Source organism: Oncorhynchus kisutch, linkage group LG12, assembly GCF_002021735.2.
Source record: "Oncorhynchus kisutch isolate 150728-3 linkage group LG12, Okis_V2, whole genome shotgun sequence".
Taxonomy (NCBI): domain Eukaryota; kingdom Metazoa; phylum Chordata; class Actinopteri; order Salmoniformes; family Salmonidae; genus Oncorhynchus; species Oncorhynchus kisutch.
This window is the reverse complement of record NC_034185.2, coordinates 32,158,989-32,177,381: the sequence shown is the minus strand read 5'-3', so window position 1 is coordinate 32,177,381 and position 18,393 is coordinate 32,158,989. Positions and strand designations below refer to the sequence as shown.

General features: G+C 44.3%; 1 protein-coding gene across 1 annotated transcript; it reads right to left on the bottom strand.

Moving 5' to 3' along the window:
• Positions 1-203: 203 nt before the first annotated feature.
• LOC109900879 (calmodulin) lies at positions 204-16,808 on the bottom strand. The gene is made up of 6 exons (XM_020496755.2): positions 16,635-16,808; positions 12,034-12,064; positions 11,070-11,213; positions 6,083-6,189; positions 5,423-5,558; positions 204-1,257 (listed from the first exon to the last, which is right to left on the bottom strand). Exons 1-6 carry the CDS (start codon positions 16,635-16,637, stop codon positions 1,229-1,231), a joined length of 450 nt encoding a protein of 149 aa, XP_020352344.2. The 5' UTR covers positions 16,638-16,808; the 3' UTR covers positions 204-1,228.
• Positions 16,809-18,393: the final 1,585 nt, after the last annotated feature.

The window sequence follows — 18,393 nt, the reverse complement described above, 5'->3', positions numbered from 1 at the left end:
GAACGACGTCGATATAGTGTACAACATGGTGATCTTGAGTAATTGCATAAGCTAAGACTATAATTCAGTCTTCCATGTCAGAGACATGCATACTGTGTCCTTATTTTTGATGTAGTATCATCACAGTTGATATTTGACAATGGATTCGAAATCACTGTCACATGACATCTCAGCAGCATCCTATAAACACACAACAACAGCGATTAAGTTCATGGTCTTTTTTTTTTTATTTGAAAAAAAAAAAATGAAAGACTAGCATTTACAACTTGGAATGAATGTAAAGTGAACTCAGATGAGAACAGTTGAAAAGACTATTGTGCTGCAACTCTTACCTACAGAATGCATACTGCATATACAAAGTACACAACAACTCCGCCACACTCTTGTCCGAGTCGAGGAAACAGAAGAAAAAACATGAAGGCCAGTGAATCTCCCTTAATGTCAGAAAGAGGAACACTCCATCTCAGCAAAAACAAAAACAAAGCAGCTCCACCGTAAGACTTTTTATATCCCTCCTCTTTAGGGCAGGGACGCACAAATACCTAAGATGGCCGTCCAAATAACGTAAAAAAAAACACAAAAAAACAAACATGCCAAACATTTTGAAAATGTACTTTATCTAACATACAAGTAAGTTCCATTCCACTTTCAGCTTGAATTATAAACCTATCCTTTCATATACCATATCACTAGGGTTCCTCTCCAAATACAAAAAAACTGTACCAAACCAACGACACCATACCAACGACACCCCTGTGGAATCAGCACGCTTGGATTGGCTGGAGGGAGTGCTCCAGTCACAAGCTGCATGCATGAAGAACAGGAAAGAGAGAGAGAGAGAGAGAGACAGATAAAGAGAGATGGCCAGCCCAAACATCACCAGCATATGGATGGAACTTGGAAGGGGTTCCAAATGCCTTGCTTCAGTTTGAAGGTAATTATTACAAGGTTGTTATATGCGTCTTTGAAGGACTAATGCTAAACTCATCTTATTTGTGGGGGGGGGGGGGGGGGGGGGGGGGGGGTCACTAACCATATCATGCAGATATTTTTTGTAGATTTTTGTTCTCTGTGTAGATGGACAGAAGGATATTTTATTTTAACATTCAATTATTTTCTATACAGAAACAGTATGAATAAATGAACATTTTTTTTCCCAAGAGGTAAGTAAAACTTGTGATCTTTTTTTATCGTCTTCTACAAGGGGACAAGGCAGGTTGGCCGAGCTTCACTTTGCAGTCATCATCTGTACAAACTCTGTTGAAAGGAGAGAGAGACAGAGAGAAGAACACAAAGATAAGTAACGTACTGTAGCTCATTAAGCCCCATTGGCAAAGCGCCAGGCGAGGCAGTCACCTGCTAAATTGTGAAACTGTTTATACATTTTTTATTTTTTATCAAGCAGTGGAGGAACAGAATGCAAATCATTCTAATTAGTGTCCCGTTTCATGTACATCTCATTAAGCTTATTTGATTAAAAAAAGTCGCTGCACTGTGAAAACAACACAATGACGTCCAACAGAAATAAAGAGAAGGCTTTCAAATGCTTAGACTACATATGCTTTTTATGGCACAATGAGAGAGTGAGGAAGTAGGGCGCTTTACAGCCAAGACATATGGACTGTTTATTGTGTCAACAGCTCCTTCTAAAAGAATGAGTGCAGTGTCTTGTGGGGAATAGGAGGGACAGTGGGTGGAGGGGAAGAGGGTAGAAAACTGGGTAGAAAACTGAAAATGATCGACGTCGACCATACTGGTCACTTATCGCAGGCATTTTGCTGATATCGTGATGTTTAAATTAAATGCATTTTCTAATGTGGGTGATTGTTAATGGGACAATTGATGGATACAACCACCAAACCAGTAGTAGAAGTTTAAAGGATCATTTAAAAAAAAAAAGATCTGTGGTGCACATTAATGTTAGAAACATTACAGGGCTGCTACAATCGTGCTACGGGGCTGCTACAGGGATGCTACAAGCCTGCTACAGGGCTGCTCCAAGCCTGCTACAGGGCTGCTCCAAGCCTGCAACAGGGCTGGCACTACACATGGTATATGTAGCTGGTTCAGCCTGCTGTACAGTGCTGGAAAGGCTGCATAACCAGTAGTAACCACTACTACTATATGTTGCTGGCTATACCTCTTACATCTACACACAATATCCCATAATGACGAAGTGAAATCATGTTTAGACATTTTTGAAAATGAAACATAAATATCTCAATTACATAAGTATTCAATACTTTGTAGAAGCACTTTTGGCGGCGATTACAGCTTTGCAGATCTAGATTTTCTCTCATTCTTCCTTGCAGATTCTCAAGCTCTTAAGTTAGATGGGGAGCGGAGTTGAACAGCAATCTTCAAGTCATTCCACAGATTCTCAATGGGATTTAAGTCTGGGCTTTGGCTGGGCCACTCAAGGGCTTTCACATTCTTGTTCTGAAGTCATTCCAGCGTTGCTTTGGCTGTATGCTTGGGGTCATTGTCCTGTTGGAATGTAAATCTTTACCCCAGTCTAAGGTCATTTGCACTCTGAAGCAGGATCTCATCAAGGATTTGCCTGTATTTGGCTCCATTCATTGTTCGCTCTATCCTTACCAGTCTCGACTGCTGAAAAGCATCCTCATAGCATGACGCTGCCACCACCATGCTTCACGGTAGGGATGGTGTTAGACGAGTGATGAGCTGTGCCTGGTTTTCTCCAGACATAGCGCTTTGCATTCAGGCCAGCGTTACATTTTTGTCTCATCAGACCACAGAATATTGTGCCTTATGATCTGTCTTTCACGTGCCTTCTTGCAAACTCCAGGCATGCTGCCATGTGCCTTTTTCTCAGGAGTAGCATCCGTCTGGCCACTCTCCGATAAAGCCCAGATTGGTGAAGTGCTGTAGAGACTGTTGTCCTTCTGGCAGGTTCTCCAATCTCAGGCAAGGAACTCTGTAGTTTTGTCAGTGGTCATTGGGCTCTTGGTCACCTCCCTGACTAAGATCCTTCTAGGCATGTTCCTCAGTTTGTTTGGACGGCCAGCTCTAGGCAGAGTCTGGGAAGTTCCATATTTTTTCAATTTCCCAATGTTGAAGACCACTGTGCTCTTGGAAACTTTCAACACAAAAAAACATGTTTTATACCCTTCCTCAGATACAGTGCCTTGCGAAAGTATTCGGCCCCCTTGAACTTTGCAACCTTTTGCCACATTTCATGCTTCAAACATAAAGATATAAAACTGTATTTTTTTGTGAAGAATCAACAACAAGTGGGACACAATCATGAAGTGGAACGACATTTATTGGACATTTCAAACTTTTTTAACAAATCAAAAACTGAAAAATTGGGCGTGCAAAATTATTCAGCCCCCTTAAGTTAATACTTTGTAGCGCCACCTTTTGCTGCGATTACAGCTGTAAGTCGCTTGGGGTATGTCTATCAGTTTTACACATCGAGAGACTGAAATGTTTTCCCATTCCTCCTTGCAAAACAGCTCGAGCTCAGTGAGGTTGGATGGAGAGCATTTGTGAACAGCAGTTTTCAGTTCTTTCCACAGATTCTCGATTGGATTCAGGTCTGGACTTTGACTTGGCCATTCTAACACCTGGATATGTTTATTTTTGAACCATTCCATTGTAGATTTTGCTTTATGTTTTGGATCATTGTCTTGTTGGAAGACAAATCTCCGTCCCAGTCTCAGGTCTTTAGCAGACTCCCATCAGGTTTTCTTCCAGAATGGTCCTGTATTTGGCTCCATCCATCTTCCCATCAATTTGAACCATCTTCCCTGTCCCTGCTGAAGAAAAGCAGGCCCAAACTATGATGCTGCCACCACCATGTTTGACAGTGGGGATGGTGTGTTCAGGGTGATGAGCTGTGTTGCTTTTACGCCAAACATAACGTTTTGCATTGTTGCCAAAAAGTTCAATTTTGGTTTCATCTGGCCAGAGCACCTTCTTCCACATGTTTGGTGTGTCTCCCAGGTGGCTTGTGGCAAACTTTAAACAACACTTTTTATGGATATCTTTAAGAAATGGCTTTCTTCTTGCCACTCTTCCATAAAGGCCAGATTTGTGCAATATACGACTGATTGTTGTCCTATGGACAGAGTCTCCCACCTCAGCTGTAGATCTCTGCAGTTCATCCAGAGTGATCATGGGCCTCTTGGCTGCATCTCTGATCAGTCTTCTCCTTGTATGAGCTGAAAGTTTAGAGGGACGGCCAGGTCTTGGTAGATTTGCAGTGGTCTGATACTCCTTCCATTTCAATATTATCGCTTGCACAGTGCTCCTTGGGATGTTTAAAGCTTGGGAAATCTTTTTGTATCCAAATCCGGCTTTAAACTTCTTCACAACAGTATCTCGAACCTGCCTGGTGTGTTCCTTGTTCTTCATGATGCTCTCTGCGCTTTTAACGGACCTCTGAGACTATCACAGTGCAGGTGCATTTATACGGAGACTTGATTACACACAGGTGGATTGTATTTATCATCATTAGTCATTTAGGTCAACATTGGATCATTCAGAGATCCTCACTGAACTTCTGGAGAGAGTTTGCGGCACTGAAAGTAAAGGGGCTGAATAATTTTGCACACCCAATTTTTCAGTTTTTGATTTGTTCAAAAAGTTTGAAATATCCAATAAATGTCGTTCCACTTCATGATTGTGTCCCACTTGTTGTTGATTCTTCACAAAAAAATACAGTTTTATATCTTTATGTTTGAAGCCTGAAATGTGGCAAAAGGTTGCAAAGTTCAAGGGGGCCGAATACTTTCGCAAGGCACTGTATATGCATCATCACAATTCTATCTTGGAGATCTACAGACAGTTCTTTGGACTTCAGGGTATAGTTTCTACTCTGACATGTCAACTGTGAGAACTTAAATAGACAGGTGCGTTTCTTTCTAAATCATGTCCAAACAATTGAATGAGCCACAAGTGGACTCCAATCAAGCTGTAGTGACGTCTCAAGGATGATCAAAGGAAATTGGATGCACCTGAGCTCAATTTGGAGTGTCACAGCAAAGTGGTGTAAATACTTATGTAAATTTGATACATTTCCATATCAATACATTTGCCCCCCAAAACTTCAGGCTGTAACACAACAAAATAAGGAATAAATCAAGTGGTATGAGTACTTTCTAAAGGCACTGTAGCTGGTTATGCCTGCTGTACAGGGTCATGTTCATTAGGTACCAAATGGAAGAAAACGTACTGAAACAGAGAGGGACTTCCTAGACTAATAAGAAACTAATTTCTATTTTCCATGCAAAATGTTTTGAAACATTTGTTTTGTGACCCAATGAACACTACCCAGAGCTAACCTGGAACAACTACTGTCCTCCTCTTACCTTCATAGTTCGTCTCTGTTATATTAACCAATAATATCCACTTGTGGCTGGTTAAGCATACAGGGCTAGGTGGTCTGTCCTCGTACCTTCATAGTTGACCTGTCCGTCTCCGTCAATGTCTGCTTCTCTGATCATCTCGTCTACCTCCTCGTCTGTTAACTTCTCCCCCAGGTTTGTCATGACGTGACGGAGTTCTGCTGCGCTGATGTAGCCGTTTCCGTCCTGGAGACACAAGGGAAGAAATTCCATTGGGTGAGAATAGACGGAAAGGCATTCCCATTGGGGAGCAATCAGGACAAAAAAAGAGACGCTAATCCCAATTGGGCAATGATGAGTAGAGAGGTGAATCCCCATTAGGCAATGAACAGAGAATCAAATCCCCATTGGATGGTTAATGATATATATATATACACTCTGAGAAGAAAAGGGTTATTTGGCTGTCCCCATAGGAGAACTCTTTTTGGTTCCAAGTAGAACCCTCTAGGGAAAGGGTTCTACCTGGAACCAAAAAGGGTTCTTCAAAGGGTTCTCCTATGGGGACAGCCGGAAACCCAGTTTAGGTTCTAGACAGCGCCTTTTTTTCTAAGAGTGGAGCATCACCATAACTGGAAGTTGAGACGGTGTGTTTATCAGAGGTGGATAGAGCTTATGAAAGACGACTGTTTACTAGTTCATTACAAAGCTAAATTGTCATTTGAGGATTACTCGCCGAGGATGTGTTAGATAGTAAACATGCAGTACTTTACCTTGTCGAATACCCTGAAGGCTTCACGGATCTCCTCCTCACTGTCTGTGTCCTTCATTTTTCTGGCCATCATGGTCAGGAACTCCGGGAAGTCAATGGTGCCATTGCCTGGATTGGAGATAGGAAACACCCGGTTTAGTTCATTATAACACCCGGTTTAGTTCATTGCAATAAGATGCTGATAACAGTAAATATATATATTGAACTGTGTGTAAATTATAAAAAGGCTTGTTTGTTGACCAGCAATTCTTCATCATTCTATGATGATGAAAGACCCTGAAAAGCCTTTGTGAAATCACCTGTTATGTCCTTGCATACAACTCAATTCACTTCTATAAAAAGCCATACACTGGGAGGAGGTTGTAGATGTCCAGCTACAGAGACCAGAGGGAGAATCCATCCTCAGACATCTCCTACTGTATGCTGGACAGGAGTCTGGACAGGAGTCTGAACCAGGCCCCATAAAAATAAATTTAAAAAAAAAAAAATCACCTCTCATCTGCCCTTGACAGAGGGCCTCGCTCTGCCTGGGGAGTCAGGGACCAGGGAGCCTGCCGCCTCCTCCACCTTGACATAGCCTCTAACCATCTCTAATCCTTCTGTGACCCAGACATCCTGTGAGGCCTGGTTAGAGAGGGGGCTGTTGGGGGGAGGACGGCTCATAATAATGGCTGGAACGGAGTAAATGGAACGGCATCAAACGCATGGAGACCACACGGTTAATGTGTTTTATACCGTTCCATTTATTCCAGCCATTACTATGAGCCCGTCCTCCCTAATTCAGGTGTCACCAGCCTCCTGTGGTGTGGGTTCACCTGTGGTGGGTGAATGGACGTTGGTGGCAGCCGTGGAATCTCTCCCACACAGCCTCTGACCAACTCAGGATGTGAGTTTACAGTGAAATGGGTGGAGGATGGTCGGATGTTGGTGGCGGTGGTTAGATCCCAGCCCTTTCCCTGACATAGGCTCTAACCAGCCTATTCTATGGATGGACATACAGTACGTTGGTATCAATGGTGGGATCAGATCCAGAACCTGTAGCCTGTTAGGTTGGGATTACCCAGGGATTATAATGGTTCTTTACGGGGAGGGGATAGGCTCTGAGATATACTACTGTACGAGGATTGTGTGTGTGTGTGTGTGTGGGGGGGGGGGGGGGGTTAGAAAAAATAGGATTTTCATGGAAAACAATTTTAGGTCCCCACAAGGATAGTAAAACATATGCTGTATGGGTGTGTGTGAGAATGTGTGTGAGTGCCTTTCAGCAAGAGAGGGAGCTGGGATGTGCGGGGGTGGCGGAGAGAGGGGGAAGGTCAGAGGAGAGGTCAGAGTACCTGCTGGATTAACCTCGCATGGAGTAGTGTGTGCGTGTGCACTGTACGCGTGCACTGTGTGTGTGTGGAGCGGAGGATGGGTGGGGCTGGTGGTACTGGGATTAACCAGAGAAGAGCAGATCTCCCTGTAAGCAGGGCTGTAACAACAGCAGAGTAGAGAGCATAATGCGATAAGGCAGATGGTGATCTAATGGCCGCGGGCTAGTGATCTCAGGACCTAACACACAGAGACACAAACAAACATGGAGACACACACAGAGAGACACACAGAGACAGACGCACATAGACAGAGAGACGCATACAAACACAGACACACACACTGTTGGCCGGGCCAGCAACACAAGCACAGCAGCCATCAAAAGGAACACATGCCACTGGGGAGCCCCAATCAGAGAGCAGACAGCCTTTGTGTGTGTGTGTGATGAGCCCATTTGCAGCCAGGCAGGGCCTGAAAACATACCACTGGAAGAACAATCAAGAGGAAGAGGAGGCCTGGAGTAATAAAGCAGCCTGATCACTAGCAACAGACAGCAGTTTCGGACATTTGACAAGGTCCTGAGAACGTCGATATGCTTTCCTCAGCGCTCACAAAATAAATACAAAAGTGTATTTTGTACTGGGCTCGATCACGTGATGCTCGGAGCCGGAGCGTGCTGCGTGCTGCTTAGGCTACTGGACAAAATGCTCTAGCAAGCCGTGAGAATAGTTGGTCTTTCTTTTAAGCCTTCCCCGGAACATAGACCTAACCTTAAGCACTCGGGAATGAATACCTAAACTTAACCCTTTGAGTTGTTTCTGTTTTAACCCTGGAAGCAGGCGGAAGTAACCCTGGAAGCAGGCGGAATTAACCCTGGAAGCAGGCGGAATTAACCCTGGAAGCAGGCGGAATTAACCCTGGAAGCCCTCTGAAATACACGTTCATCCATAACAAATGTGAATTTCAAAGGGAAACTACTTCTCAAAATGCAGACTACAGTGCTCTGAGCACGCAAATTGGAGCACGGAAGGGTCGGAGTAGGAGTCCAAATCAAAGTATGCGAAACGGAGCACATATCTCGAATACGTACTCTTTTTGTACATATTTTTAAGCAAGCGTCGGCGGAAAGTATGCACAGAAATATGACGCAACCTCGTAAACAAGCATTCTCTACAGGCTTCCTTCTTTTCACTCTCTCATTTAGGTTAGTATTGTGGAGTAATGTTATGATCCAATGATCCATCCTCAGTTCTCAGCCATTAAACTCCGTAACTGTTTTAAAGTCACCATTGGCCTCATGGAAAGCTGCTTGCATCTTTGTAGTGACTGGGAGTATTGATACACCATCCAAAGTGTACGTAATAACTTCACCATGCTCAAAGGGATATTCAATGTCTGTTTAGTTGTTTTTTTACCCATCTATCAATAGATACCCTTCTTTCCGAGGCAGTGGAAAACCTCCCTGGTCTTTGTGGTTGAATCTGTGTTGAAATTCACTGCTCCACTGAGGGACCTTACAGATAATTGTATGTGTGTGGGGTACAGAGATGAGGTAGTCATTCAAAAATAATGTTGAACACTATTATTGCACACAGAGTGAGTCCATGCAACTTATTGTGTGACTTGTTAAGCACATGTTTACTCCTGAATTTATTTAGGCTTGCCAGAACAAAGGGGTTGAATACTTATTGACTCGATACATTTCAGCTTTTCATTTCTAATTAATTCGTAAATATGTCACAAACATAATTCCACTTTGACTTTGTATTGTGTGTAACACAACATTTGGAAGAAGTCATGGGGTGTGAATAACTTCTGAAGGCCCTGTATAAAGTCAAATGTTTGCTCTGTGTATATCTTGTTTTGTCTCTTTTGCCACTGGTTCTGACTGTAAGAAGGTTCCATGAATGGGTAAGTCCGATTCACATAGCTGGCTGATAATAATTAAAGTAAATGGTTTGCTTTGCGTGTACCTTGTTTTGTCTCCATTCTTGCCATTGTCCTGGCTGGAAGAACGTTCAGTGAATGGGGAGGTGCAGCGTGAGGCAGCAGGGGGAATGCGAGTGCTTCTGAAATCTAATATTTTAAGCGTTCTCCACACTCTTGTCCTCACAAGGATGAACACAAGAGAACGTCCTCGGAGAATGCACTCGGTGCATGAGAGTGTGGAGTCCTGTAGTATGCATATTGAGAACCACCCGGTGAGATCTTTCTGCAGCGAGAGCTGGCTGTGACTCCAGGGCCCGACTCTGTCGGTCTTGAAGTACAAGAAGGAGCGAAGGAGTGGGTGGGAGAGATGGAGATGAGGAGGAGAGGGAACGAGTGGGAGATGGTACGATTATACTGTATATAAGAGCCACTGCTGACGCAAACTATAAGAGGAAGACTCATTCTACGGTCTATGAGGACATTCATTCCTTATGCTAGTACTATTTCCCCATAGCTTTTCCTAGGCAAGGCGGAACAGCCCCTAAGACAACATGCAAAATGTTCCATTGAAACCAATGAAGTCCAAATATTTTTCACACGGGGACAACAGAGATTGGTGGAGAGGGATCAAACCAGGAGAACCAATGATAGGGCAACACAAAACACCACTTCAGAGCCCAAACAAAAGACCTCCTCCTCTGAGACCAACAGCACACCTCTCTGGGGTAAAGCGAACCTCATTCTCTCCCTCGGGCATCCATTCTGCTTGTTTAGTAAATAAGCTGTGGCCCTGCTGTTGACATCACTATGAGGGTACTGAATGTACAAAGGGGAGAGGAGAGAAGAGATACTGAATGTACAGAGCGAAACACAGATCAGAGTTTATGTAATTAGTTTTATTTTCCATTACTAGCTTCATCGCTGTCTGACCCAGATTGCCTAAACCAGAGCAAAAACGCTGTACAGATAACTAGACAGGCGGGGACTTTGGATAGATACAGCGAGCCGAGCCAAACAGTGGTGAGATCGAACAATATGTCTGCAATTGATAAGGCCCCATTTACCAAAACCCTTTACGCGGACAGGGCATCATCTTGGTATAGGTGGCCTTGCCTGGTCGCCTAGACGACTGACGGGTTTAATTTCCAACGTCGTTAAGAGTCAAGGACACTGCCTCCTACCATGCTCACTGACTCAATGTGTGTCCCAAATGGCACCCCCTACGGGCCCTGGACAAATGTAGTGCACTGGAAAGGGAACAGAGTGTAATTTGGGATTAAACCTCAAGAGTCGCAGTTGATTCAGCCATATCTATTTAATCAGGAGACAGTTGTGTTGATAAGTTGACAGGGGTCTTGAAGACTTGTCACTCACCATAGTGCTCTTAGTGCGAAAGCTGACACTGTGACAGTAATCTGCCTGGCCTTCAGGCAGGTAACAGTGTAGTCATAAGACACCGAGGGACTGTTTGACAGGCAGTGAGTGACTGAACTGCTGAAGGCACATTCCCAAACAATTGTATAGGCTAAACTCTAAAGGGGACAGACCGTGCTAAACCAATATGTGGAGATGAAAGCAGAATGCACTTGCACGGTCAGTTTATGGTGTGGAACTCACAATGACTACAGGTTTCGTCGCCTTTTGATGACACATGTGTTTGCCCAAGTTTCCCCCGTCTGAACGTCACTTCCCCATTTTTGTTTTTACCAATCGGGTGTGCCTAACCCAGCTTCGGGTGTTCCACTCACCGTCGGCATCGACCTCATTGATCATGTCCTGCAGCTCCGCCTCTGTGGGGTTCTGTCCCAGCGACCTCATCACGGTGCCCAGCTCTTTGGTCGTGATGGTGCCGTCGCCATCCTTGTCGAATAAGGAGAACGCCTCCTTGAACTCTGCGAGGACGGGGGAAGGAGAATGAAAAGGTGGGGTTACGTAAAGTCTCGATGGTGAAGTCAGTGTTTCCTACTGGTGGGTGGGTCACAGACTCAGTCAGGGCTTCTTGGGCTGTGGCTCAAGCTTTGGTTGTGGGATGGGTAACACTTTACATTAGGATAGACTTAAGGGAGGTTGTAAAGGGTTTATATAGACAGATAAGGCCTACAGCCAAAAGGTCTGTGTTTTAGGAAGTTTAGTGTAGACGTGATGGTGTTTGATAACTTGTTCAAATCAATATACAGGCAGATCTAAGGGATTTTAATATTGACGGGCCATCACACCCCCCCCCCCCCCCCCCCCCCCCGAGTAAGATGTTTGAAGTATACCCGCTGAAGACAAGACCGAATTAGCCTGGGACCCAGTAGCATTGGCTAATTAGCCACCCAGGGGTTTATAGATCTAACTGAGGAGAATAACAGAGTGTACTAGCTAGTTAGCGCTGGCCCAAATCACACACACATCAAATGAGAAGATGATATTTCATTCCACTTATTTCAGACAAGAACATGGCTGAGGTCAATGGACAGTGAAAAATTAAACCCCTGTATTTTTTCCCTTGCAGTATGTTATATGTCGTCCTCGTTTGGCCGGGGTAGGCCCGTCGTTGAAAAAATAATTTGTTCTTAATGGACTTGCCTAGTTAAATTAAGGTTAAATAATATATATATATATATAATGTGTGTGTGTGTGTGTGTGTGTGTGTGTGTGTGTGTGTGTGTGTACTGTTCACTAATTAGTCAAACATGCTAGAGAGCGGGATTACTCAGTCGTTCCTACCTGCAATCTGTTCTTCTGTTAGTTGATCGGCCTGAGGGTAAAATATTGAGGGAGAAAAACAAACAAACAGTCATTCACTCAGTCGCTAAATACCAAAAGACTTAGTCATGCTCTCCAGGCTGTCGCCTGCCTCCATGATTTCCCGACACCCCACAGTGAGGACGTTGTTCAGGGAAGAGACCCCCCCCCCCCCCCCCCCCCCCCCCCACCTTGTTCCAGAGACTACCTTGGGTCATTTTCAGTGGCCACAAACATGTTTTTGAATCAGAAAAAGAGTGCTCTCTCTTATTGGCCCACGGTCATGTACCACGTCTGTTTCTAAACGTTTTTCTTCCGACTGAACACTACCCAGGTAGAAGAACCTGTTCTGTGCCTACTGGCCCTGGCCTGCTGTTAGCTGAAAATGCTAAAACGGCTGTAGGGGTGTGTTCAGTTGATCTGGTCTCCCTGACTCCCTCCCAGCATGTTCCCTGTTCTCTGTTAGCCCTATTTAATGACTCCGGTGAGTCAGAGGCGCTTTAATGAGTGTGTATGTAATGACTTGGCAGCACTCCTACAATGGGCCCACAGATGGATGAAGTCTTGACACACACACACAAGGCCTCAGGTTTCAAACAAACATTCACACACAGCAACCGCACCGTAGGTCTTACAACATTGGTGTGTGTGTGTGTAAATGGTAAATCCCGCGGTACCCTCCCAGATTGGCAAAACATGCTTATGATTACGGCAACAAACCACTGACGTAATGCTGAGTGCCTGCTGCTGGCAGGGGGGAAAACAGGAACACACACTAATTGGCATTTCCCTCTATGCCATTCGTTTCCATCACCAGGTTTCCTGTGAATTAGTCACATAGCAACCAGTTCAGTTCTGTCCCAAAACAGACCAGATATCCTACAGTACAGTAGATATGTGTAGGCTTTATAGACATCTGTGTAACTACAACACCAAACATAGAATCAACACTATAGTGGTCTGTCTCAGTCAACCATATGAAATGGACATGTGCAAAGGCCACTCCTTATACCATAGTGTGTATGATGGGTGAGGTTCTTTCCTAGCGATAAGGTCTGTCGGTTAGGATATATCAGACGCAAAGTAATGGAGATGACTGGGGGAAGGCCTAGACCTCAAATTACATGATTTCATTTTTTAGATGCTCTTTAAACAGGCTGATAGCAAAATAGTCTCTACATGGCTCCGGGGCTACATCGGTGGCCTTGGTTGATACGTCCCGTGCGATGGTTAACTTCACCAGGCTAAATTAAATTAGCTGACGTGATTCAATAAGCATCAGACAATAGCCTTTTCTCCCCTCTCCTCCTCCTTCTGGTCTCCCCGTTCCCTCCATCTGCGAGATTTGTGAAATGTCTGAGATAAATGATTTTACACTGACGGGTGGGGTTAATGAACAAAAGGACAACGGCCACGGCCTCTCTTCCCGCCCTACAACTCATGTTTCTCTCGTCCCTCACTCCTGTTATCCTTCTTGCTCCTATTCCTCTCTCTCTCTGTCATCGGTCTCTTCTTCCCTCTGTGAAGGGCGGGGCATCAGGTAGGTACAGTGGAAGAACTCCTGTGGCTGTTTCCCAGACAGCTGGGCCTCACCGTGCTGCTGCGCGACCAGGCCTTCTCCGGCCCTTCCTTTCCCTTGGCATCACTGGGGCTGCCTGGAACCAGGCCCACGCTCCTAATACAGGCCTTTCCCCTCTGGGGCACCCTCTCACTCTTGGCCAGTCTAGCTGGAAGGCAACAGGGGCTTGGTGGATGTAGCAACCTGCTGGTAGGCAGCAAAGTACTGCTGAATTAACACAACACAGAACCACTCCACCCGCCACACACCCACACGTCTGTGCCCAGGAAACTCCCTCTGAGTCACCATTTCCTATGGTAGTGAGGGTGTTGTTGGGCAAGCATTCAGGCCAGCTTGAGAGAGAAGGGTGTGGGTGGAGGGGTTCCTGTCTGTTACAGGTTCTCTGGAATGAGTGGGACAACCACTCCCACTGACCAACCACGGCATGGGACGAGAGACAGGACTCGTTAGTTCACTAGACAAATGACATTCTTTCTCTTCTCAAACATCACCAGGTAGCCTATTGTTCTGATGTTTGTTTTTAGGCTACACAACCGCAGTAGCTTACAGAAGAAACTAGTTTGGCTGGTCTCTGCTATGCAGTCCATCACTCTTCTTAAACATCCTTTACAAGGCAGGCAGGTATTATCCGAGCATCTCTAGTCTACATTTTTACAGTGTAGCCTACAATAGAGAGTAGGTGGCATCAGTAAGACCCCTTATATGGACCTGCTTCCCCTAGTGTATGAATATGACTCATAACAAAGGAAACTCTTACTCCCCAGGAACACACTATATGTATGAGCACACAGACACACATTTGTACTGGGAAGCTTTTGAGCTCATATGTGTTGAATCCCTCTTCTCTTTCAGTCTGGACAAAAGATGAGAGGGGGGTGGGGGGGCATGTCACCATCAACACCAGTCTAGGGCACCATACGGGCATGATTGGTGGGTTGAGTTTTGGGTTGTGTTCATTAGGACCCACAGTAAAATAAAAAACACATTTTGCAACAAAAAACTAAAATGTGCATTTCTTATTGGATGAGCCGGTAGTTCCTCCTAGTTTTCCCACTCTGTTTGGTGACAAATGAACACAACCCTGATAGCAGTTCACAGGTCGACTCATCCAGGCCAGGACCACCTGCCAAGCAGATAAATGATTCAATGCTCTGGATCAGATGTCCTCTAAGTTACCAAACATGCGCCAGCAAACAAGGCTGGAACAGGATAGGGACAGGACGACTTACTTGATACTACCCATCTGAATAGAGATACACGGTTTCCACTTCAACAGTTGTATTATGTCGGTGTGTATGGTAGGCCTACACAGGGGCTTACTCACGGATTCAACTTTTCAAAAGGGTGCAACGTATACTCCAACTACTACACTGGTGTGCAACATGAAACCTACCACATGCAGCAGTTCAATACCATATGGGATAGATGTGTGATCGCACAGAGAAACATTTCTATTGACTCCCCTGGTGCTATGAATGAGCCATAGGGCTGGGAATCAATAGATCATCAATATATTGATTGGGACGTTTCCCTTCAACACACCCGGCCTCATGACTTCCACTGGATGACTGTGTGTGACATCTGAGAGATGCCTTTTATATGAGTCAGAGGGGTTGGGTTAAATGTCGGGTTGGAATACGTTCAGTTGTGCAGCTGACTAGGTATCGCCCTTTCCCTTTCTATGCAATCGAATGAACTCAATTTCGACAGATGGAAATTGTGTGTGAGCTTTTTGACCGTTGACAGTTACAGTGTAAAGTTTGAAACACATTTGTGATTTAGCCTAACAATAATTCCCATGAAATATAACTTTGTTGCTGCTAAATGATGTAATAAGAATGACATTAAACATCAATCAAATACTTTATTCTGCATTTGAAGGAATTATAATTTTTTTAAACAGCAGACCCAAGGCTGAACAGCTGTTGATGTTCTAGTCTTTGCTACCGAGTAGGTTTTTCTGTGACAGAGAGCTTCTGCGACTCGATGAAACGACAATCATCGCATTTGCATACCATTAAGAACGCAAAAGACAACCTAAACAGGCGGCGTTACAGCGAGGTAAACGGCGCTTGAAGGCGAAACTTTGTAACTACTATACTGTAGAACACCAGAGGGCGGAATTGTATAAAATGTTTCAATTTTTCAGATTCCCCCATTTGAGAGAGACGAGCGATTTCAGTTGCGGATCACAGGCGATTTATTGCTGCAATTCGCATTATGGTTGGTCCATCAGACAGAGCGCGATGATGCAACATGGAAAAATGCAGCTAATAGCGATCCATGGAATGGGTTCATTTTCCTCCAAATGGGATGAATCCTATTCGGTAGCATATAGGAGTTGATATAACTAGATTGCCCAGTAATAAAAACGTGTTGAGACATGAGCAGCATCATAGGTAAAAGAGCTTGTCAACTCTTTACGAGTGCAGCGTTACCCCATAATTTGCCAGTGCGCTTTCCTATTCCAGCCAACACACTATATACTCGGAAATGTAATCACTTTAGCTACAGAATTATGCTGTAATCGTCTAGCAACTTGCTAGTTATCCCAAAGCTATTAATCTGATTGAATGAATTGAATCTGCACCGTGCAGCGTCGAGCCAGCAAACATGCCCCGATATAGCCATCGAGCCAACTACTATGCCGTAAGAATTGCGCAGTTATCGCAGAATCCCGCTCCATTTTGTGTTACATCCTGTTCATATACAACTCAGCGGTTATATCGCCCTAGAAAATGTTCCTCCAAGTAGAATCAACTCGCCCTCGTAAGACTAAAGATGACATATCCCGTGCAATTATAGAACAGTTGCAAAACAGCAAGCTTTTTGATCACCCTAATTTAATTCCCGGCAAGATAAAATGCTGTAAACCTATATGAATGAAAAGCAAAATTGTGGATTTCCCCATATCTTGACCCTCTTCCATTTCCCATTACATCGTGGCATTAAATGCATTGACAAATTATCTAAAAATGAATACAAAAAAATATATAATACATACCATGTTCGATGGATCTGGGCTGATTGTCTATGAACTAGAGAACGAGTGTGCTCGTTCCTTAGATGGAGTTTCCAGCCGGATGGAGGTGTGTCGCCGTGGTGGTGAGAATGGGGACTATGTATCCCTCCGCGACACTAGCCCAGCCTGCTTACTCACTTCCTTATTTCTTCAACTGGAGATATTGGCTAACCTTAAGCCCCTCCCGCTACAGGACGGAGACACGCCAATCACAGCACAGCTTGCCTCTACTGTAGCATACTGTAGTGCAGCAGGCATCGGGTGTATTCATTCCGCCGATTCTGTTGCAAAACGTTTCTTTAACGTAAGCAAACGCAACGGGGAGGAACCTACCTTTTATCCAATAAAAACTCTTATTTGGCTGTTTGCGTCCGTTAGCAAACAGTTTCAGTAATGAATACACCCCTGCTGTGCACATCCCCCAATTCAACGATGATTTGCGCCATTGGCACAGGAGGCTGCTGAGGTGGAGGACGTTAATATGAGCCTGTCCTCCCCAATTAAGGTGCCACCAGCCTCCGGTGTAGCATGGACAGATAGACAGTTCTCTCTGCTACCGCTCAGCAAGCCATACCGATGCACCAACTCAGACTATCTGCAACATTGCCCCTTTTAGCACTAACTCTATTGACTCAACACATACGCTGCTGCTACTGTTTATTATCTATCTTGTTATCTAGTCACTTTATCCCTACCTACAGAAGGTATATGTACATACAGTATCTACCTCAATTACCTAGTACCCCTGCTCATCGACTCTGTACTGGTACCCCGTGTATATAGCCAAGTTATCGTTACTCATTGTGTACTTATTCCTCGTGTTATTATTTTTCAATTATTGCAAATGTTTTCTCGCTGCATTGTTGGGAAGGGCCCGTAAGTAAGCGTTTCGCTGTTAGTCTACACCTGTTGTTTACGAAGCATATGACACCTACATTTGATCTGTTAGCAGGTGCAACTCTCCATACAACGGGGGCAACAACAGCCAAGAACATTCTAAACACCATCAGGGTCATTGTAGATAGGCCCCTTTGTGTTATTTTTACTATAGGCTTTAAATTATAGGCACATCTCATCCAAGTCTAAATAACCATTTAGCTATAAATGTTTTCCTTCAGTAATGGATACCTGTGCCCATATTGGTTGACGACCACTCAAGCATGAGGATAGATGATAGTCGAACCTCCAAACACCCATTAATGTTATTTTGCTGCTAAATCATAATTGATCACCCTACAGTAAATATGTCAGTGAATAATAGAGACCTTCTTTCCGCATTAATATAATTTATGACCATCTATGATACTGTAGGGCCATAAAATCGAAGGGCCATAAAATCTAACTAAACTTAGATCTCTACTCTAGCAGCACGGAACTTGGACATTGAACTATTTCACTGCAGCGGAAGGATACTACTGGTGTATGAAGACGCTACCTGGTTGACGCTGGAGAATTTTGCAACGCTGTTATGTGACGCTGCCTCTGATTGGTTAGAGCAGACCCGCAATATTACACACTATGTATGGGCCACAATTATTGGCTAGGTCGGATCTGCATTGCACCAGGCAGTAGTGCTTGATGGAAATCCCATAAATATAACAAAGTTAAAACAAATGCGATTTAGTGCCGTGGCTTTTCCAAACGGCACATTTTAATCCTGTAGATTTTGTTCTACATGGGTATGTAATTATGGTTTACTGAAAGCTTTGGAAATGTTAGTATTTTGTGACAGAAGAGAGGA

Bases quoted from the DNA above. Each gene is read 5' to 3' on its own strand.
- LOC109900879 (XM_020496755.2), bottom strand. The intron at 11,214-12,033 runs GTAGGAACGACT...CCGTCCTCGCAG, and splicing joins AACAGAAGAACAGATTGCAG to AGTTCAAGGAGGCGTTCTCC. The intron at 1,258-5,422 runs GTACGAGGACAG...TCCTTTCAACAG, and splicing joins CGGACAGGTCAACTATGAAG to AGTTTGTACAGATGATGACT.